General features: G+C 45.0%; 1 protein-coding gene across 2 annotated transcripts; it reads right to left on the bottom strand.

Annotated features, from left to right (window-relative positions):
• Nucleotides 1-2,057: 2,057 nt before the first annotated feature.
• On the bottom strand, nt 2,058-16,597 carry NELFCD (negative elongation factor complex member C/D). 2 transcript variants are annotated; one of them, XM_005302962.5, is made up of 15 exons: nt 16,327-16,597; nt 14,340-14,455; nt 14,049-14,158; nt 12,696-12,805; nt 12,124-12,231; nt 10,788-10,940; nt 8,827-8,957; nt 8,160-8,325; nt 7,393-7,527; nt 6,389-6,528; nt 5,132-5,246; nt 4,640-4,735; nt 4,276-4,416; nt 3,687-3,816; nt 2,058-3,262 (listed from the first exon to the last, which is right to left on the bottom strand). In XM_005302962.5, the coding sequence occupies exons 1-15, from the start codon at nt 16,390-16,392 to the stop codon at nt 3,228-3,230; spliced, it is 1,752 nt and encodes a 583-aa protein (XP_005303019.1). In that variant the 5' UTR covers nt 16,393-16,597; the 3' UTR covers nt 2,058-3,227. The 2 variants fall into 2 exon arrangements, with proteins under 2 accessions (XP_005303019.1, XP_005303018.1); XM_005302961.5 differs by lacking the exon at nt 16,327-16,597 and adding an exon at nt 14,710-14,903.
• Between the last annotated feature and the right edge of the window lie 6,658 nt (nt 16,598-23,255).

Here is a 23,255-nt window from a genome sequence, read left to right as displayed (position 1 = left end):
GAGGGAGAAAACTGTCTCCTAAACTAGTTGCCTAGCAAAATACAGAGGACAGTCTAGGGGCCTATGATCCCTATTGGAACATGCAGCATTGGTCTCATGGATACAGTATAGGATGGGCCACAGGAGCTACATTCTATTCCTAGTTCTGACAGATGTTCTTTGTGAACTTGGCCAAATGCCTTTCCTTTAGCTGTCAAAAAAGGATACTAAAACATGAAGGTTGCAAAATTAATAGTCTTTAGTTACATGGTCACGTTAGCATAATTCATATATGCAAAGCATGGGCAACCTCAGTTCTACACTGCCTAACTCTTGAAAACTCAACTTTGCACCCTGGCTATTCTTAAAATTAACTTAAACATTTAAGGTTTACTAAAAATATAAGTTCCACAATATGAAGCCACATTGACCCAAATGGGTCATCAGCAGGGTTGTCCCTTGAGGTCCACACCACAGACCTTTCACTTGAAGGACAAAATATGGTTGTAGGGGCAATTCTAATTTTGACTTTTCCTAACTCTTGAAAACTCAGCCTTAAGGTTCTTTTTAACAGCAATGGGGAGGAGTTGGCTATCCGCCTCTGTGAGCCAACCACTGCTAGGGGATGAGGTACACTAGCTGATCTTGGATTTCACTGCTATTTGCTGACAGCAGAGTAATGATGAGATTGAAGAATCCTGGGTTCCATTCCAGGTTCTGGAAAGGAGCATTTTAAAATAAATTATAAACCCTTTTATCCTCCGCCCCATTGCAGGTGAGTTAGGCTGCTTCCTCCTCACTGCCCAGGCATCAACAGGGGGAAAACTGAGAAATGCAAACAAACATTCTCCCTCCTTTCAGTCCAGTTGCCAGGAGCAGCAATTCCAAGGCAAGTTCTGCTTAGCTGCTACAGGCAGGGAAGGAGCATGCTCAGTACCAACTGAACGCTGCTGCCAGCCTCTAACAAACCTCAACTGACCTTGTGCAAACTGAATTTTCAGAGGCCAAATGTGTGGATTTTCACTGGAACAGCAAAGACCATTTGCCTGAGAGCAGGATAATTTCTGCTTCAACACATGGAGGTAGTAGAGCTTCTCAGTGAAACAGTGGTCAGAATTTTTTTCAAACATGGGCAAAACATTCAGCATGAAAAACTGCAACCTGAATGGTTATAATCTGGTAAAGTTATAAGCTATTGAAAATAATTTATAATGGAAAATGTTAGCCACCTTGAAAGCAATTTATATGGCAGTCATGTCATGGAGTGCATTGTGCTAGGCACTGTATGAAAAGAACAAAAGCTTACAATTTAAGTAGAGGACAAGACAAGAGATGGATATAGACAGGGGAGAACAAGGAAACAGTATTGGTCAGCATGGTAAGCACTAGTCTCGGCATACCAGTGGCCTAGCCATTTTTTGTAGGCATCACAGCAAAGGAGAGTTTTGAGGATAATGAGGTCATTATCCTGATGTTTACAGCAAGCTCCTCCCACCCACAAGGGGCAGCAAAGGACAAAGCATGAAAGTGCTTGCTTGGAAAGTTAAGAGGACAATGGAGGCCAATTCAAGGCAGGAGTCAATGTCTCAACAGCAAATGAGAGATGGTAGTAGGGTGGGTATGAAAGGCTTTTAGAGTAAAGACAAACAGCTTCTGTTTGGTGAGAGAAAACGGGGAGCTTATGGAAGACTACAAAGAGTTAAAGTTGGGTGTCCCTTCTACCTACAATACTCCCAGAGGTGCCTGAAGCCTTATATTTTAAATGTTGTCAAAGCACTTTGGAATGTTCTAGCACCAAGAACTAGGAAGCACTATTTATGCAAAAGATTCACCTCCTTTGAGCAATGGGTCAGTGTTATGGTAGTAATAAACTAGAGTTGCTGCAGCAGCACTACTCTGATCCCCTTTAGGAAGCACTGTCCCCTTTACTCAACTACTACAGATTGAAGTCTGATAGAGAGTCCCACTTGTATTGGGAGAAAAGAAGGTTCTTGCAGTTCTGCAGAAGAGTCCACAAACAATGGCAAGTTATCTTGTGTATTAGTGCACCCATGCCTGCAGTATCTCATTACCAGAGACTCATTAACACATTTATTGGGGTATTTTGAGGGCTTGATTTCTTTTTATGAATGTAACTCTAAACAACAATTTTATGCCCATCGTTAGTTACAAGTGGAATTTAACTGGATGAAATTAGGGCATATAGATATCAACATTCCTTAAAATAGCATGGCAAGTTTGGCTTCTTGTGCCCCCATTTTTTTCCTGCATGTGATTGTGTGCAAAATAACAAAACAAAAAAACACCCCACATAGTTATGTTTTAAAAATTCAGGCTAACCATATAAAGCATAAAAGAGGTCTCTGTCAAAGTACTGTTTATAAAAATATAAATTAGAATCTCAGTGGTTTATTTCCACTGCTCGTCTCCATACTAAATTAGTAAATGCTAAAGTAATAAAAAAAGCTACACCAAGAATGTTTAGATATATTCAGATAATTTAGCTACAGTACCAACTGTGACATGGTAATGAAACTTACCAGTAACGTTTAACACATCTATTTAAAAAAAAAAAAAAAAAAAAAAAAGAGAGAGAGAATTCTGAATAAGGCTGCTTGCACGCAGGATTTGTGTATCAGTACAGAACTAGCCTTGATTATTACAACTCAGTTTGAGTTCCATAACACACGTCGTTTTTCAGAAGGTAATTTTGTAGGATATTAAGAACACTCACCTGTCGAACGCAATGATGAGAAAAATCATCCTGGGTTCTCCGCAGCACAGGACTAACTGTGTGCTCATCAAATCACAAGATAAAAGCCTGCAGCATTCAGGGTTACAGTCACTAGAAAAGTGGCGAGGGAGAGAGTGTGCGCATGCGCACACACACAAACACACACTCTCTCTCTCTCCTACAAGCTGTGAAAGTAACAAAAAACATTCCTTGAAATATGACTGTATTTCTCATGCTGCTCTTAGGCTGGCAAACTGATTTTTGTAATAAAAATATCCTGAAGTATTAATCCATGTATGGATTGACCCTTTTCCAAAGATGCAATAGGAGACTTCCAGAATAAAGTTCAAAGTTACTGTGCAATATGAATCAGCAAGCATCTCTACACTTCTTCCTTGTTGGCTGCCATTGTATTATCCAACTAGAGAACCCTACTGGTGGTGGGCATAGCAAAGAAGTGATTGTCCATAACCTCAGTATTCATGGTGCTCTGCATTCTTGTTTTATCGCTTCCTTAGTTCACCATAATGAAGTTAGATTTGCAATGAGCTTAAAGAAAAAAAGATTTAAAAAAATTGTTCAGCACGCTGTTTTAGTTATAACTGCTTTCATGTGCAATGTCTGCATTATATAATTGGTTGTGACAACTGAGTAAGTTAAAGTCTAGGGAACAGATTGACCCTTTTTGTTCTCAGGCGTGAGTGCGCTATGGAGGCAATAGGAAGGGACTTGCTCTGCTATACAGCAGCCTCTCTAGAAGCACTGGTGAAGGACTTTCAAAGGAAGTCCCATCTAGCCATCCCTGATTAAAGGAAAATCTCTCCACATGGGTCTTTAAGAGGAAAGGGAAACTGGAATGAACACAATAGTGCTTGTATAATATATTCTATTAACTGTAATCCCCCTCCCACAAATATTATCTTCAGAATGTAAGAGCGTACATAAAGGAGTGAGGAGGGAACAAACATCTTACCTATGAATTCTGTGACAGGGTCATGTTCACCTTCTGTTTTAATAGTGCCTGCAATGCTTTCATTCTCTAAGATCGGAAGGAAAAGCTGCACAAAGTCTGAGGTATATGGAGGAGCAATCACATCCAGTACCTGAGATGTCAGACAGAGAACTGTGGGTTACTTTTCCAGTTTGGTGACTGGCAGAGACAATTGACTTGTGTTATCCTCCTCCCTTAAATCAAACTGGTAGTATGTTACTAATTCACATTTCTTTCACACCACCTCTAGTCTCCAGCCATGCTTCGGCCATGTGCTGCCTCTAGCTTGCTGATGTTGCAGACAAACCTGTTTAGATCACTACGGGAACTCCTGTCCTCTGAAAACAGTATGCCATGTCCTAGTGAGTATCCAGTGTTAAATATCTCTCTCAGAATCTGATGTGTCTTGAAGTACGGGTATTTGTAAAATCATCAGTTAGTAATTTCTACCAATAGTCTCATCCAAACAGATATAAAACCTATATTAAATCTCATCTGGTTGTGTGTTAGTTGTCCCTTTTCAAAGCAAAACCAACAAAAAGAGCTACATGAATAAAAGTGAGCAGCTGACCTCAGTAACAAAGTATCTAATGAGTGAGATGTCTGTGTCTAGTTTCTCCAGACACTTGCGGATATAACCGACGACAGGTAAGACATATCCCCGACTGAGTAAGTGAACCATTCTGTCCAGAAGGGTTTTCTTCAATTCCAGCTGAAAAGACAAGAGGAAAAAAAGCCATGCATATGAATCAGAATCGCCTAAAAAAAGGTGTTATTGTTCATACTTATCATTTCAGTCTGTCAAGTAACTTTTTATGACGACACAATATTCTTGAAGCAAGTTCCACTGGGAATGTTGGTGCAGCAAGATCAGTCATCATGAGCCTAACTAACAGATAAGGAGCAACATAAAGAACAAATCCTTTAAGTATCACCTGTTCCATGACATCAAGCTGGGAGTGTTCCGTTTCAAAAAGCTTGACAAGAAGTTGCAGAACTTGGGGGTGAAGCAGCTGATGGCATGTGCTGATCTGCAAACATGAGGTAGTGTTAAGGTCACCAGTACTTCTACTTTAAAAGACAGTTATTCGAGCAGGCTTACCCTTATTTTCAGTTATTGATCCAATGCTCAGTACAGAATTCTTCAGGACTGGATGTGTACAACTGCTATTCATCCCTTTGCGGGCTAGAGTTGCCAACTCAGTGAGATTTGCTTCAGGAAATCCCATCTCATAGTACCAAGCAGTTAACTTGGGGTACTGAAATGGATTCATCTCAGTAAGTTTACTGGGTTACAGTAACTGACTGATGTAATCCAGTGAGAGACTTCAATAGACTTTGGATCAGGCCCTTAGAATCATTCCACTCACAAACCTAAACGTTGCCATTACCATCACCACCCAGTAACATATCCCTTAAGGTCTTACCTCATCTAGTAATGCCAGATGCACTGGAGTGTGATCAGTCTGAAGCTGAAAATATCGTGGTTCTGACACTGTCCAGTCCACCCACTTTAATACACCCATTGCCACCACAGGAAACCTAAACAGAATAAGCTCCATTAGACAAACTGATTTTAGATACTCCATCCTAAAGTTTGGTCTTAGTCTTGCCTACAATCAGCTGAAAGTTTCATATTTAACTTAGATTAGAATTAATACTCAGAGAGAAAAAGAAATACTCTTCCTGCTACCAGCATGTTCCCAACAGGCTCCACTGATAAAAGTAAAAGGAGACGCTCAGCCTAGAGAAATTCCTTTTCCCTTCACAAGGATGCTCCCTTAGCAGAGAATGGTATGTCCCATACACAGTGGGCAAGAAGATCTTTCTCCACGTCATCTACTGTAAGGCTGAGCAGGCCCAAGAATGTTCCAGTCGGACTATTCAACATCAGCGGTCTCAGACTTGGGGGAAGGGTGGGGGGGGAGGGAGAGAGAGTGTGTGTGTGAGTGTGTGTGTGTGTACGCGTGCGCTGAGAAAGATTCATTAGGTAGGAAAAAGTGACTCCAGTGTGACTCATCTCCTTCCAACTGTACAACTGCACAGTCTTCTACAGTACAGAACATTTCAGTTTGGGGAACGGAGTAATAAGATGGGAGGTAGACCAAGCCGACTTGATTACAGACTGATCCTGATGAGGTATATTTGAAGCCTCAATGTTGCTTACACCTTGCAAATGTGGCCATGAGACAGTTTTTTCACATATATGCTCAGAATGATGATACTCCTAACACTGCCCACAAGGAAGCAACTGCTCCGGAAGAGTGAGCTGTGAATAGAAATGGAAATAGCTTCCCAGTTCAACATTCCCAGAAAAGGTCTTTTTGGGCCTAGTTATCGATCCAGAACACAGCAATTACGTCAGGACTTATTACTGAGAAATACACCTTCCCACAAACAGCAATTTTGAAGAATTAAGGCGTTTCATAAAAATACTATGTGTTCTCCCAAGGGTTGCAGTGCAGCTACATCACGTAATACAGAAAGGAAAGAGAAGCAAGAAAACACAGACAGAAGCCAACATCTAAATAGCTATCTTCTGAAGCCAGGGACATGTGTAGCATTATGAATTACAAAACAGAGCTAGTTGCAGCTTGCACCATTTGCTGCCTTTATTACAATGTAAATTGTACTTTCTTGTTAACAGAAAGGAGTTTCAGCTCTGGAATAGACTTTCTACCTACCTGATGCACTGATAGAGGGTGCTCAGCTCTGCAACCAGCTCTGAAGCTCCTTTGTTTTCGTTGCAGCACAGATTGTGAACAGTTTCAACAGCTTTCGAAGTCGATTTGAGCTCGTCTTTGTTTATGCTCACTCTCTTGTTCTAAAATATTTCAGAATTAAGCTCTGAATGCAAGACTTGAGAATTTACAGGAAATTGTTGGCTATTTAGGGAAAGACTTATTATATGACACGTCTCACATAGCTTTACCTTTCTCAATGCTGAAATCTGTAAATAATTTGTGAAGTGACCGAAGTACAGATGAGTGTAAAGTACTAAGAATGTTTCTCTTGTATTATTAAAACGATTATTTTCATAATTTTAAAGTAATTCATTTGCTTCTAAAAGGAGAGTTCAGATTTTCTAGCCCAGCACAGACCTGCAATTGCTACTCTAAGAAATAATGGCAAAAAGCCCCAAACATCTAATTCCAAACTTTTATTCTACTGGCCTAATCTACAGAAGACCTGGAGTTCCCATTTTTTTCCGTTGGAGCTGGGGGTATTTAACTCCTCCGAAAAATCAGGTGCACACAATTTTAGCCTAAGCCAGGGGTCGGCAACCTTTCAGAAGTGGGGTGCCGAGTCTTCATTTATTCACTCTAATTTAAGGTTTCGCGTGCCAGTCATACATTTTAACATTTTTAGAAGGTCTCTTTCTATAAGTCTATAATATATAACTAAACTATTGTTGTATGTAAAGTAAATAAGGTTTTTAAAAATGTTTAAGAAGATTAATTTAAAATTACATTAAAATGCAGAGCCCCCTGACCGGTGGCCAGGACCCGGGCAGTGTGAGTGCCACTGAAAATCAGCTCGCGTGCCGCCTTCGGCACGCGTGCCATAGGTTGTCTACCCCTGGCCTAAGCAATGATGGAACTTAAACAACAAGCCTGGATTTTCCTTATGTATATTTACACTAATGCATTAACTTTAACTTCTACACAGTCAAAGAATATGATATTACCTTTTTCCATGTCTCCACTACACTGGCTGCATATGCTAATATATGGATATATTTATGTTTATGGTCCTGATTGATCTTAGCACCTGGCTTAAATAGTGACTGCATGAAAAGGTCCAGAAAGGCAGGTACTCGAATCTGTGAAGGAAACACAAGGTTTCATTAGTGCAACAGATTAAAAAGCACCAAATAAATATCTAGATCTTGTGTACACACACAGAATAGGGTACAATAATGCATTATCTGCTGAGTGATAGACCAGATGGTTTAATGGGTCATATTTTTAAAGGGGCTCAAATCAAAGTGCTGGCACAAAGTGGAGGGTACAATTAGTACTGACAATATTATTTAGATATCTAAATTTTCCTGTTTATTACTTGAACTCCATACATAATCAGGTAGTTAGAAATCTAAACAGTATAACTGCACCTGTAATTAACTGTGCCCATAACAGACTGGGGACACAAAATTATAAGTCACTTTTTAAACTCTGACCTAATAGATCTTTTCCATATTTAACTTTGGGGAAGTGTTGTAAAAGCATTCATAATTAGATGCTACAAATAGCATGTTCACGTTTCTGTATCCCTTAATGAGAGGAGTCTCCGTAATGAGTAACTGAGTACTAGCAGCACTTATAACTCTCTCTTATTTTGGTGTTTGTACAGCACCTTGCGCGATGGGGCCTGAAGCCCCGAGTAAGGCCTTGAGATGCTTATGTCACAGAAATAAAAATAAAAACTTAACAGTATAAAGAGGTAACTACGAACCAGTTCTACTGGAGGTGGGTCCATGCTTGTAAACATTTTGAACAGGACTGTGATGTCTGCTGGATTCAGAGCTCCTTTGGATAACATGGCACCAAGCGCTTGACATGCTCGAGGGTAGGAGGCTGCAGTACCCAGGGCTAGAGTGATCTGACTAGCATCGTGGCCTCTTGGTAAAGAGCAAGACACACATGGGCTTTATATTTTTCTTATAAAGAAACTGAAACATGTTAATTTTAGCCTCAGAAACATACCGATAGAATAATCAGTGTTTGTCACCTAGTGTGCAGAAGACAGCCTTAAAGACTGAACCCTTTCCTCAGTGAGATAATACCAATGTGGCTACCGTAGGAAATAAAAGATTTGCATAGGATATTTTAACCAGTTTTTACACAGTCAGAACATCGACATTACTTAATTCTTTCAGAATGGCGACTTCAGGTATCCCAACGAAGGAAAAAGGGCTCGTTTGTGGCTCTGTAGATATTTGTTTATTGATCACACCTGAGCAGCTCTTACTGTGCAGCTTGATCCTACTAGGAGCAGGATGAAGAAATTTAGGAATTCTCTGTTTCAATCAAGAATGGGCAAAGCTGACATTTTGTGGCTTACCATACTGTTACCAGTGAAATTCTGCTCGTGTGAGAAAGACAAATTAACAAGGACTTACTTCTCGTGAGCAAATCGCTGAACCTCCTGAGCAATCCTGTGCACAGCAGACCCACCTTGCTCTTCTTGGGCTAATATGGACATCATAGACTGAGCAAAGAGATATGTGTGTTCTCCATGGCAAACCATTTTCTGTAAACACATTCAGGGAGAGGTTATTCGCCAATCTGAAAAATCTGGGTCACCCTTCAACAAATATATTGCAGCAAGGGTTAGTTATGGTGCTAAATAACTGAGTAAGATGTAATGTCAATGGAAAGGTGATACCATAGAAAATCCAGTGCAGAATGACATCCTTGTATGTGATGCTATTCCAGGACAAGCTAGATCTAGAGTTCCTGCTTCACTTTACTACCCAACATAAAAGGCTTCTTAGAATTCTCTCTCCTTCACCCAACTGCCGGTTCTCATGGTTGTCCAGTATTTCTCTCACTAAATTTAGAGAATGAATTAGCATTAAGCTATCCAAACCTCACTACAATATTTAACAGGAAAGAACATGCACTTGTCACAGTTCAGGGCAACTGCATCTGTATGTCCCCTCAGTGGTACACCAAGGGTACCCACACTCAGACATCCTGCTCCGCATCTGTTGCCTCTCTTGGATGGAGACATGTGTCTCTATTACTTCTGATTGGGGTATTCCCAGGCTGCACAGTTCCCTTGACTTTACTGTGTGATTCCTAGCACAGAAAGGTTGCCCTATGACACCTGCTTGCTTTCTCTTCAGGACGGATAACAGTATAATTGCTTGAGATAAGTTACCGCACAGTTCTTTCTAAGCAAGCCTACTTTATTCTTAAGAGAATACCTATTAAAAACAATAAAAGACACACACACTAATAAGATTACCAGAATTTCATCCCAACTCTCACATGGGCTTTGGCAGGTGCAGTCTTAATACCCCAGCCTAGGGGCATCCTTATGGTTACAAGTTCATCAGAGCTTCAGCTCAAAACAAGCACATGGCCTACCGGGGCCTCATAAGACTAAGTCCTTCCAATCCTCCCCTAAGCACTGGGACCCTCCATGAACCAGGGGTCCTGTCCATTTGCTGGAACAGGAAGAAGGCCCTGATGCAGATTAAACCCCAGGCTTTTATCCAGAAGTATTTCCTTTGTCCGTTGGTCCCTGAAGAATCCAATATGAACTAGTATATTTATTTCTCTGCAGGAGGGTGACTTCAAAGGGTTGATAATGGAGGAAGTATATTAGCCCCCCCCCCACCCCTTACTAGGGAAGGTACATATAATGCCACAACACAAACACAACTGCATTTTTACTACAATGTTCCCAAAGGTGTTAACCCTAATGAATGAGGTTTAATTTAGTAACAGAGCAACATCAGCAAATTCCCAGTCCCATACTTTCCCCCAGAAACGTGCATCTTGTACTCCCCAGTCCTCTCCTGGACAAGACAAATTCATATAAAGTCTATCATTTTATTAATAGAAAATGATATGCACAAATCCCAAATGGAGTTTCCCAAACACTTCAATCCAAGCACACTGTTGGATGCTGAGGAACTTCTAAGAGTTGCTGCCTTGAGGACCTGCATCATAACCAACATCCTTCTGGGTCTAGATTTTCCAGAGCACTACAATTATGCCAGGTCTGATACCCCCCTGTGAACTGATAGCATGTCAATCAGGACACTGGTGAGACTGCTGAAAGCATAATGAGCTCTAAAATTCCTGCTAGACTTCTGCACCTTCAAATTATTCAGATTAATAAACCTCAAAAAGTGTCATCTCAGCGGCCCATACAACCCCTGGTGGTCAAGACTTTGAACAGTATAAAAGCTATTTTTGATGCATAACTCTTGGTCTACATTTTTTTCTGTGGGCCCATAAACAAGACTGCATAACCAGTGCATCTTCAAAATGTTGTGAGATGAAGTTTCTACACCATCACCAGGGAAGCAGAGAGATTCCTTTTGACAAAAGGTAAAAAGACACTTACCGCAAACTCTGGGAGGTTCTTCTCAAGGTTTTCTTCCCCTCCATCTAAAATTGTAGCCAGAGAAGTACGTAGCACTCGAGAAAAGACTTCTAATTGCTGACATGCTGTTGATACACTGGTTATTTCCCCTTGATAACCAGCATCAGATATAAGCTATAACAACAAACAACACTCAAAATGATTTTTGTATCTCAGCACATTTTAGGAAGATTGGATGAAACTACACTGCACAGAATGTTAAATGAGTCTCTGCATACTCTCCATGGAATCCAGGTAATACAAATAAATAATCGTCAGCATCTAGACACTGACTGAAAAGTATGATGATAACAGGACAGGTGGATAAACCCAAGTCATATGACATTCCCTGTACTTTCTGAAAGGAAAAGGAAAAGGAAAAGGGGGGGGGGGGGGAGATAAAACATCCAGCACATAATATTAAAAAAATGCCTTTCCATTCCTTCTCAGTGAAGGGTTTTGCTAATGTCATCAATTGTTTAAGCAAAGTTAAAGCAGTTCATATAAAATAAAAGAATCACCATGAACTGAATTAAGTTTCTTAATTAAGTGTTCTCATCACTATCTGGGACCACTAAATTACCTGTAAAAACCTTACACAAAACAAGTTCACGAAGCAGTTCATCTCCTGGCTTGCCTGTGTGCACACAGGAGAGCCAGGAGACTATCTACTTCTTGACACACTACAAAAAAAAAGGTTAACCATTGGTCAGCTGTTCTACAGTCTACATGAAATGGGTTGATGGTCAGTCTCCCTTTACATCACAAAAATACACCACAAATGTTGGCATCCTTGCAAGTGGTTTAAAGGAGGCAATCAAGAATGGGTCACCTGACACTTAGTGATCCTTCTAAAAATAGGGTGAGGTACATTGTGGTGAAGCTTGTACTGAGGATATCTGTACAAATACCTGCTCTTCACCTAACCAGAATGCTATAGATTTCAATACATTATATTTCATAAACACCAAGTTCACTTTAAAGAAGTCCCACCACATGGCAGTCATAATGAGGATGGTTTAGATTGCCTACAAATGAAATGTAACAAATTACTATTAAAATTCACACATGTATATTACTGTCTTTGATCCTTGATTTAGTTATGTCAAATTAAAAGAAAAATATTTTCAACATGCAGTCTGCAACATTCTTCCCATAGAAAATAGACTCTTAAAATGCACAGAGTTATCAATACAATAAATAGTCTTAATATGAATGCCCAGAGATTGGGGAAGGTTACAGTTGGCATGTAATGGAAGAAGAATTAGAAATCATCGTTTCAGTAATAAGCTGTTTATTAGACTCCAGTATTGATTACCTTGACAGTAAAATTAAGCATCAGGCAGTCTGGATGGGCTTCAGCCAGTTTGTAAAAAAGATCTCTCCAGGTAGGATGTGCTATCATTTGCTCAAGCCAGGCTGGAGTCTGCAAAAATTACAGTGACAGAAAGAAACACTGCTGTAACAGTGCAATAAAAATCCTGAATCTAAACATTTATAGAATCCAACAGATTCCACTTCTTAAGCTTATCCAGAGTAAAATGTTTACATGCATTATTTCAAGAGTCTTGAGAGAGAACTAGCTAACTGGAACCTTGTAACAAAATAAAATGTATTCAGCATTGAGCAGTTTCCACTGTCTAAGTGAACCTACAGGGCTTCTCAGATATGCAGAGTAATTTGAACAGCGAGCTAGTTTTAGTAAAGTATTAAAGAGGAAGCTACAGCCTCCTTCCCCAGTATTTGAATCCAAGGGCCAAATTTACCTTGGTCTAAAGAGATACAATCTCATAAAGCTGAGCTCAGAGACATTATGTCCAACAATTGCAACCCTGAGTTTGGCCACTGAGCAGCTGGTCTGTACTTGGCCATGTGTATTCTATGCATTACCTCGCCTTCCTCTGTAAAGATGGAATCTGCTTTCCGAGGGTCAAAGTGTTTGATGAGTAAACTTTTCAAGTGATTTTCTACAGTTTCCTGAACCTGCACCGGCTCAACACCTGCAAGGAAGGAAATGTCACTGGGTGGAATCTAAACTGTCAGAGTAGTAGCAACTCCTTGAAGTTTCTCAAGACTATTAGAATAATAGAACAGAAGTCATCTAACAAATTAATTAAAAGGCAAAAAGGGAGACAGTATTCAAAACCCAAAATAGGAATACCAAACAATATTAGATCAGATATGAAGGATTTAGGATTTCTCTTTCCTAAACACAGACCTACAAGCTGTATTGCACAGGCGCACACATGTGCAGGTTACACTAATCCTTTTCTCAACTTGTCCACTCATGTGAGCAAGCTGGACACTGACGTTTACAAGACAGCTAAATAGGCTGATAAGTACGTTTCAATATCTTGTCTGTGCTCACAAGAAAACATATGGAGAATAGACAGTGAACCTACATGGCTACAAACTAAAAGACAGCTACTTCCCATATGACAGATTCAAATACATGCTACACCATACTGTATCCTTTTGAATAATGTGTAATGAAGTAACCAGTATCTGTACTGTGATTGCAGTGATTTAAGACATTTCCAACAGTGTGCATGTATTCTTTTCATACTAGTAACATTTGAATCTACCAAGATGTAGATTTCACCTCTTCATTACACCATGGCAAAGATCCAGCAAAATTTACACTGTGAACTTGCCCCTTAAGAGGCAGAGCTGCAGAAATCCCAGAAGGTTTGACAGTAAAGAATTTCAATCTCAATCAGTACTTTTGAGAACTACAGTTACAAAACTGTATATTTAACTGATCCACAAAAAGCAGGCTGCAACTAAAATGTAGTTAAATCAACATTAATTATGCTATGCTATAATAAGATGTTAGGTATTTCTAGAGTATCTATCACAACACTACCTAAGCACTAGTCTCTTTACATGGGATTAAAATAATAGACGGAAAGCAGAAAGTCTAAAATACAATAGCTCCTTTCATACTACAATTTTAGTGTTCATCACCACACTACCTCACTCATCCCTTGGGTACAATTGTGTTCTATTAGACAGCTGCCACATCATTACACAAAAGTGGAACTAAAAAAAATATTCTCATCAGGTATATCGGGATTCAAGGCAAAAAAATGAGTTTAGTCATATATTTAGGTATAGAATGGCAACTTGGACATCATCCACCTTTTGGGTATGATCAATGTTATATCTGCCAACAGTTCAGATGTTTCTGATGTATAAAGAAAAACTACAGCCACAGGACACCGTTAGACCACTGTAGCGTACCTGTTTGAATGAGCCACTCTGCCAGTAGATTTACAGTTTGTGCCACTGCAGTATAATTCTCTGACAGCAGTTGGATAACATTTTCTGGAGAGCCACCTGCCTGGAAATACCTGACAAAGGGGTTAAAAAAAAAAGGGGGGGGGAGGGGGGGCAGTTATTTCAAAATTAACTGAAGAAACAAAAAGTACTCCACCCCTATGTAAAGGCAGAACAATGCGCTCAGGTATCATTTTCAAACTCTCAGTTACATGCAACATATTATCATTACATATTAAAATCTTTTATACTCACCTTTTTAGAGTGTTAAATATAGAGGGCTCCATTATATAATCTCGAGTGGAAAATTTATGCAAACATTCTTGCTGGACTTCAGCATCATCTTCTCCTTCTCCATACTCATCATCCTGCTGTTTACAAACACAGAGTCAGAGTGGTTATTTCTCTTTTATATTTGTTTTTTTCTACTGTGCTAGTTACATTTTAAATATCTTGCTTGTTACCCATAAAGGTGCACGTACACACCATGATTTCCTATAGCAAATGCCTTCTACAGCGGAAAGCACAACCTCTTAACAGAATTTACTTCAACACCTACCACATTTAGGGGAAAAATGTATTTTTAGGGGGAAATGTATTTTTAGGAAAGCGAGCACAATCAAACCTTAAATAAGAATAATACTGCAACTGTAGACTCAGGGCATTCAATTATAAATCTCTTGGAGCAAGACATGTCTCTTTCCTTTATACTTTTTTAGCATCAACTGTGAAAAAATCCAGGCACCAGAAGCAGCCATCAAGAATAGGATTTTTTAAAATATACCCCACATTTACAGTATTTGCCAGGTGAAGGGGGACTGGCAGGGTCTAAAGATCAACCATGATTACCTGGAGCTCATCCCAAAAAGGACAGGGGCTCAGGAGGGGACAGGTTTTGATATCACAGGGGAAACCATGATTATTTTAAATATTGGCAAAAATATATGTTTTTTAACTCCTGAAAATCACAGAGGGGAACCCCTGTGCCTGCTTTGACCATGCCAATGGGTGAGCAAGTAGTAAGCAGGCAATCAGACACATTTGGGGAGCACCGAGGGCACAACACACCCTCAGCATAGCAACAGGAGAGAGCCTGTGTTGCTTGTGCAACAGAAGCTGCTTTGGTGATGGAGCAGTGGGGACAGGACAAGGGGAGAGTCAGCCTCTGGGACTTTATACGTGTGTGGGGGGGTGAGAGATGGAGCCCCCTAGCCAATACTCCCGCCTCTGCTCCCCCTCCAGAAGGGACCTGCAGCCACAACCCCTCAGCCAGGCTCCACCCCGCACCCCTTCCAATCTCCGGTTCTGCTCAACACCCCTTCCTCCGCCCCCCCCCCACTGCACCCCCTCCTCTACCCCCCCCGGCTCGCCCTCCCCCCCGCGCCCCTTCCAATCTCCGGTTCTGCTCAACACCCCTTCCTCCGCCCCCCCCCGCCACTGCACCCCCTACTCTACCCCCCCCACTCGCCCTTCCCCCCCCCCGATCTCCGGTTCTGCTCAACACCCCTTCCTCCGCCCCCCACTGCACCCCCTCCTCTACCCCCCCGCTCGCCCTTCCCCCCCCCCCCCCGATCTCCGGTTCTGCTCAACACCCCTTCCTTCGCCCCCCCCACTGCACTCCCTCCTCTACCCCCCCGCTCGCCCTCCCCCCCCCCCGATCTCCGGTTCTGCTCAACACCCCTTCCTCCGCCCCCCCACTGCACCCCCTCCTCTACCCCCCGCTCGCCCTTCCCCCCCCCCGATCTCCGGTTCTGTTCAACACCCCTTCCTCCACCCCCCCCCACTGCACCCCCTCCTCTACCCCCCCGCTCGCCCTCCCCCCCCCCCCCCGATCTCCGGTTCTGCTCAACACCCCTTCCTCCGCCCCCCCACACTGCACTCCCTCCTCTACCCCCCCCGCTCGCCCTTCCCCCCCCGATCTCCGGTTCTGCTCAACACCCCTTCCTCCGCCCCCCACTGCACCCCCTCCTCTACCCCCCCGCTCGCCCTTCCCCCCCCCTTCCCCCCCCCCCGATCTCCGGTTCTGCTCAACACCCCTTCCTCCGCCCCCCCACTGCACCTCTCCTCTACACCCCCCGGCTCGCCCTTCCCCCCGCGCCCCCTCCAAACTCCGGTTCTGCTCAACACCCCTTCCTCCGCCCCCCCCACTGCACCTCTCCTCTACACCCCCCCGGCTCGCCCTTCCCCCCGCGCCCCCTCCAAACTCCGGTTCTGACCCCCCTCCGCGACCCCCGCCTCTCACCCCCCCTCCGTCCGCATCGTCCCCCCACTCCGCCGCGCTGCCGCCGAAGTAGTCAGTGTCCTCCATGGGCTCCGTCCGCTGCGAGCCTCCGACTAAAACCCCCGCCCCCCAGCCCGGCTCCGCCCGCGGAAACCAGGCCTGGCCCAGGAGGAGGAGGAGGGTTCCCTGTGGGGAGGGGCACCGCCTGTGACGGCGGGGGCGGGTCCCGCTGGGCTGGGCGGGAAGAAGCGGAGCAGGGCCTGGGCTGGGCCTGGCCGCGTTGGCTGAGGCGGGCGGGAGGGGCCGCGCGGCCCTGAGGAAGGGATCACGGCGCTAGCGCCCGACGGTCGGGTCACCCCGAGTGGCGCGTGCCCGCTGCCCCGGGGGAAAGGACGGGCCCCTCGCTGCCCGGGGCGGCGCCTCCCGCAGCCATGGCTGAAAAGGGCCCTGCGCTGCTGGCGGTTGGTGGTGTTGGGCCCCGAGCGGGGCGCTGGCCGCGTCACGCCGGGCCGGAAAGCGGCCGCCACACGGCGGCGCGCAACCCCCAGGTGTCTCGGGAGGCCGCGGCCGCCCTGCGTGCCTTGGGCCGGGAGCCGGAGCGCAGCTGGGCCGACACCGATTTGCTTTTCCGTGCAGGACGGAGCCCCAAGCTGGGGAAGCCCGTCGCTGGCCGAGCCGAGCTGGCCCGTCAGCCGCCGTTTAGCGCGCGACTTGCCTCAGAACCGCGCCGAGCCCGCGGCTAGGTAGGCCTGGCCCGCGCCGGGGGCTAGTGCCTGGGACTGGAGCCAGCCCGTCGCGATGCGTATTTTATAACCTTCCCCCGATTGCTCTAGTTAAACGTTCAGAGTTGAGCAAAACTCGGGGGTTTAAACTCCCCCCCCCCCCCCCCTCGACATTTCTTGATTGACACTTTCCCAGGTGCAGGACGTTGGGGGGGGGGCAGACAATAGAAAACCAGGGGCTCCCAAACTTCACTGCAGGGCGACTCCCCGTCTGACAACAAAAGCTACGACAGGACGGGGGACAAACCCTGAACCCCATTGCCCCGTGGAGGTGGCCCAGAGTTGAAGCCCCATTGCCCCGTGCAGGTGGCCCAGAGTCGAAGCCCCAGGGCTTCAGCCGGGGGGGGCTGTAACCTGAGGCCCACCACCCCGAGCAGTGGGGCTTGGGCTTCAGCCTCCAGTCCCAGCAAATCTAATGCCAGCCCTGGTGACCCCATTGACACGGAGTCGCGACCCACGGTTTGAGAACCGCTGTAGTAGACATTAGGATTCAAAAAGTTAAAAATGTATAACTGTTAAAACAAATGATCAGTGTCACATGTCAATATATACAAAGTATATATCCTTAAATCAAAATCAAGTAAGTTCTCAAATGGCATTTTTCTTTCTTTGCCTACCCATAAATGTTGATGATTGTCAATGGAAATATTTTCTCTTGTGTTTGTATGGTGAAATGGATGTTTACCAACATTCACCCATAAAAAACAAATCCTTCCAAAGCTACATGGGGGGTTTGATGGCAGCAAGCCACAGGTTAATAAACAGCAGGTCTGTGAATATCAAGAGAGTAAGTTTGAAAGATCAGCCATGAGCCCACTTCTCCAAGAGGTCACCCCTCAATGCCCAGGAGGTTCCCAGCACCTCACAGGCTCAGCTACCTGATCATTCAGACAAAATCTGGGACCCCCTGCCAAGTGATCTTTGTCTCCCAGCCCACTATTCCATTCTTCTGTGCCATGCCAGCTGTTTGTGTAGGTGGTGGTAGGGTGCTGCTGTTATTCCCAAAGAGGTTGTGATCCAGGATTTACACCCAAGGAGAATTGTGGGTGGAGATTGTGTGTTAATAAGGAGGAAAGAGACTAATAGGATGCACTCGGACCAAAGCCACAATAAAGGGAGAGAGACTCCAACTCCCAAGGGTACTCAAGTTATCCCCATGATTCACTTTCTACACCATGCATCACTGAAGAATGGGTCCTTAATATCCTATTAGCATTAGTGGGCCTCAGGAATCTCCTGCAGTTACAGATGTGGCAGCATGGTGTGAAGTGGCTCTAAGTTTTCTTTACAACAAGCACATAAGAAATTATGAAATAGGATCGTTATTGTTTGTGGGAGGGGAGAGATGGGTCTATGGATGAAGCATATTGTCCTGCTGGGGGAATTGGTGCAGAATTCATGTCCAGTGCAGATTTCTTTGCTTCTCCACAGAAAAATGACTTTCTGATAGGGAAACAAAGGGAATCTGCAAGACTAGACACACACCGCTCCCTAGCTGCGCAGGTACATCATTTCAGGAATCTGGAGCAGCCAGCGGCGAGGTAAATCACTGCAGGGCTAGGGACACCTCAGCCAGTGACTCTTACCCTGAGCCGGGAACAGCTGCTAGTCCCGGTTGGGCTGGAGGCAGGAGAGGACAGGACTTCCTCTTTCCCTGCATGGAGTAGCTGGGGCTGTGTCAGACCCACCCCCAGAAACCTCCCCAGCTGCAGGAAGCTCAGCATCCTCTCCTGCTTCCTGCCCCCATTGCTCCTCAGCTATGGGGGAAAGGAGTCACTGTACGGAAAGCTGCTCCCCATCCGCCCAACCCCCGTGCATCTGGACCTCCCAGACCCAGACATCCCCACCAAGCCTCACCCCAGACACCCAGAACCCCCCTAGCCTTCCATACCCAAACCCCACCCCATTGAACCTCAACCCCTGGGGCCCCCTGCCATCTGGAGATCCCTGCCTCTGGATCCCCACCCCTGCACCCAACCCACCCCCACAGAGCTCCCTGCACTCAAATCCCTACCCTGATGAGCCCCACCCCCTGCAGCACCCTGAGCCCCCATATCCAGATCCCCATGCCACTGATTCCCAATTAGTTCCACTCAGAGCCCCACTCCCCCAGCACCCATACCCCCTGCTGAGACCCCCACACTCAGACCCCTGAGCTGAGCCCCAACCACTTTCACCTAGAAGCCCCTGCAGAGTCCCATTGCCCCTGCACCTGGAACCCTCCCAACAAGCCTCTGTGCATCCAGATCCCCCCTCACCTAGACCCCCCATTGAGCTGCCTGCACCGATTGTCCCACACAGAATCCTCTCAGAATCCTTGTTTACTAAATTTTAAAAAATAGTTCCTGGTGTGTCCTGGCAGTAATAAATCATATTAAGACAGAGCCCATGTATTCTACAGCCATGGCACAGAATTGTGTTCCAGAGTCTGGGTCTCTTGTGTGTTTGCATGGGTTTTTTTAAGGTATACTTCAAGTTTTTCTGGTTGTAAATAAGACCTTCCAAATGATAATCAAGTGGTCATTATTGCCTTCCTGGGTCTATAGAGAGCCCGAAACCGTAGCTCTGAAATCTGAATTACTCTGCTCATTCATTTAATCTGATGTTACCTGTAAAGCCTACAGATAACATTTTAAATGTCAACATCGATAACTGTTTCACTGCTCATCAGTGGAGGGAATCTGCAACGATGAGGATGCACTGCTCAAATGATCCTGCTATTGTGATCTCCTTTAGCCACGCAAGCACCTACCTGTACAGCCCATCTAATCAGGATATGTATCGAGCAGATGATTTACTCCCTGTCCACACACACAGTAAACAATGTAGATCAACCTTTGTGTTGACTTTTTGAACCCCATATAGCCCATGTCAGAATTTGGCCCTCTGATGTTTAGTCCAGATGTACAACAGTTAATCAAACTAACATGACGTGGAGTGCTAACCTAAGGAAATAGACCAACAGTGGTGCCAAAGTGAAGGGAAAGACTGGAACAACTGCACCAGGAAGGGAATAAAAAGGCAGGGGGAGGAGGAAAGGAAGAGAACACAAAAGCTGAAATGAAAACTAATCAAACAATCTATCTTTAAATAAGGCAAAGAGATGAGTATTATCAAAACTGAAAGCATGTGAGAGGGATATAAAGAGTCCCTTTGTTTTAGTTCAGATTGACTTCCTTTCTTAAGTTATATAAGAGCTTATATATGAGACATAGGAGGATGAGGGTGTATTCTGGGGTTTGGAGGGCAGCCCAGAGCGTAGCTGATTAGTTACTTAAAAGATTCTTTATTCTGGTTCAGGTTCCCTTTAATTGGAGGGAGGGAAGTACACTCTTCCATGCTTGTCTCCATCTCATGAAATCATGTAGTAGAAAGGAGCAAAAGACCTGTCCATAATTATTTTCCAATAGCACCTGCTAGAGATGCACTCCCTGAAATATCCAAGTGATGATAAACTCTGTTAGTTTATTCCATTTGCAATTTTGATTGGATGAAATAGTTGTTTGCATGCGCCCCTGAACTGGGTGCAGATTGGCTGTATTGTACTTCTCCACAAGCACAGTTGTGTTTCATTGGTAGGCATTGTAAGAGTTTTGGGAACAAACGTTCTAGATAAATATAGGGTAATATCTCCTGATCCTGCCAAGGAGGAAAAGAGACCTCTTCACAAACACAAGGACTGACGAGACTGAAACAAAGAGGAGAAAGGAGCAGGCCTGTGATACTGTTCTTCACTTGTGCTGACATTGCTTCCTGGCTGCGGGAGAGTAAGACAGCAAAGTAACATTTCAATTATTAAAGCAACACTGACCATTTTTATGAGAAAAGACTGGAAGTAAAGTGACAGTGAGATCCTGGAGGCCAATGGAAATCTCTCTTTAGAATAAAGAGCATGTTCTACTCCTGAGGGCATTCTGCGCCAAAACATTAAAAATTCTGTGTACAATATTTTAAAATTCTGCAAATTTTATTTGTCAAATAAATATGGAGGCTCCAGCATGGCATTAGGGAGCACAGGCCATTGGCTGCACAGAGGTGGAAGATCACTGTGCAGCTCCCACCCCGGGACATGGACTCAGTAGTGAGGCTGCATCCAACCCTGACAGAGCACAGGGACCAGGTCTGCCCCAGAAACACCCCAGGGCCCTACTCCTCTGTGCCAGGTGCACCAAGTGCGGGCAGGCAGGATCAGCACGGATTCAAGTATGGAGGGGCTTAGTGTGGGGGGATCCAAGTGTGGGTTGAGAGGGTTCTGTGTGGGGCAACCTGGGTGTGGGCAGCTCAGTGGGGGAATCCGGGTGCAGGGGGATCTGGATGCAGAGGGGCTTGTCAGAAGGTTCTGGGTGCAATGGTAATGGGAGTCTGCAGGGGAGTCCAGGTGAAGGTGGTTGGGGCTCAGTGGGGGGGGGGAGGGTCTGGTGTGGAGGGGATAGAGCTCAGTGGGGGGTCCAGATGCTGGGGGGGTGGGGCTCAGTGGCAGGGGGGATCTGGGTGCAGATGGCTCATTGAGGTGGTCCAGGTACAGGGGGAGTGGTGCTCATCGGGGGGGTTCTGAGTGCAGGGGGGGAGGGGAGGCTCCGTGGGAGGGTCTGGATGCATGGGGATTGGGCAGATGGGGGAACAGCTCTCTGTATAGGGATCCCTCCCCCTGCAGCTGATGAGCAATGGGTGCAGGAAGCAGAGGGAGTTTGCAGAGCAGGGGAGAAATCTGTGGGTGGGTCTGACCTAGCCCTGGATGCCATGCAGGGGAAGAGGAAGTCCTGTCCTCCCCAGCCCAGCTGGAGCTAGCAGCTGAGCCCGGTGCAGGGTAGGAGTCCCCTGCCCCACAGTGATTTATCTATCTTCCAGCTGCCCTGGGCACCCAAAACATCCTGCTGGGGAGGGTGGCATGACAACTCTTGTGGCTTCCCTTTGCTTCCCTGTCAGAAAGTAATTTTTCTGCAAGGAAGCAAAGAAATCTGCGGGGGGACATAAATTCTGCGCATGCACAGTGGTGCAGAATTCCCCCAGGAGTAATGCTCAAACCACAGCTTTTGGTACATTTTCCTTTAGTCAGGTGGTAATTGGCACCTAACAGCAGTGAAAGGGGAAGAACATAGCATCCATCCAGTCATTGGGGTTAACAACATGGAACAATTCAACTTACGGGGAGTGGCACTAAGCAGTGGGCAAACAGTACTTGTTTTTTGGATAATGGTATGGGTAAATCAACCCCAAGTTTTGTTTTCAGTCTACATATATTTTAGTTGGTGCAGCCCTGCGTAGTTAACAGAAGCAATATCTGTGCTATATTTGGGTTATCAGATTCTAATGCTACCAGTATCACTGCTGAGCAGATTGCACCGTTGTAACCAACTCCTGAGTGCTGAAACTCTCTGGATAGAAAAGGCAAGTACTAAGCAGCAATGCAGTGTGTTAGCACAGTTAGAAATGCCCCATTCAAGCTCAAGGAGAAGTGAGAACTCCAATTACATCTTCAGTTCTGGTGTGAGTAGTTTTCATTCTATCTCAAGGTACATGGCACACCTGAGCTGTATGGAATAGTTGACTTACAGATATAGAAATAAGACATTTCTATACTGCACCTGAAGCTACTCTAGCCAGGGCAAAGACAAGTGGCAGATCCTCCAAGTTGTGTTCATAATCCAGAATGGTGTGCAAGGCTGCAAACTGTAGGACACATTTTTGGAGGATGGTTGCAGGACAGCTACTATGCTGTCCCATCTAATGGAAGGTGGAGGAAACTTGTCTTGAATTATCCTGTACGAAAAAGGAAACCAAACACTAAGACTTCAAAGTCCAGCCTGATCAATACTCACATGGGAAACCACAAAGCAAAAACCTGGCATTGCCAAGAGTAGTCCTGGTGACTGCTAGGGTGACCAGCCAGCAAATGTGAAAAATCGGGATGGGGGTGGGAGGTAATAGGAGCCTATATAAGAAAAAGACCCTAGTGACTGCCCAGAGCTCCCTTCTCTCTGAGTAACACAGAAGATCCCCGCATTAGTGGGGAGGCGGCTGTTACTCTAGGCACCAGCAAACCAAGCATGTGCTTAGGGCTGCACAATTGCAAGGGCAGCATTCTGGGGGCGGCAGTTGCGCTCTTGGAGGTGGTTTTTTTGTTGTTTGTTTTGCTTGAGGCAGCAAAAAAACTAGAGCTGGCCCTGT

Source organism: Chrysemys picta, chromosome 13 (genome assembly GCF_011386835.1).
Source record: "Chrysemys picta bellii isolate R12L10 chromosome 13, ASM1138683v2, whole genome shotgun sequence".
Lineage (NCBI taxonomy): Eukaryota > Metazoa > Chordata > Testudines > Emydidae > Chrysemys > Chrysemys picta.
The sequence above is the reverse complement of the archived record's forward strand: the minus strand, read 5'-3'. Positions and strand labels throughout refer to the sequence as shown.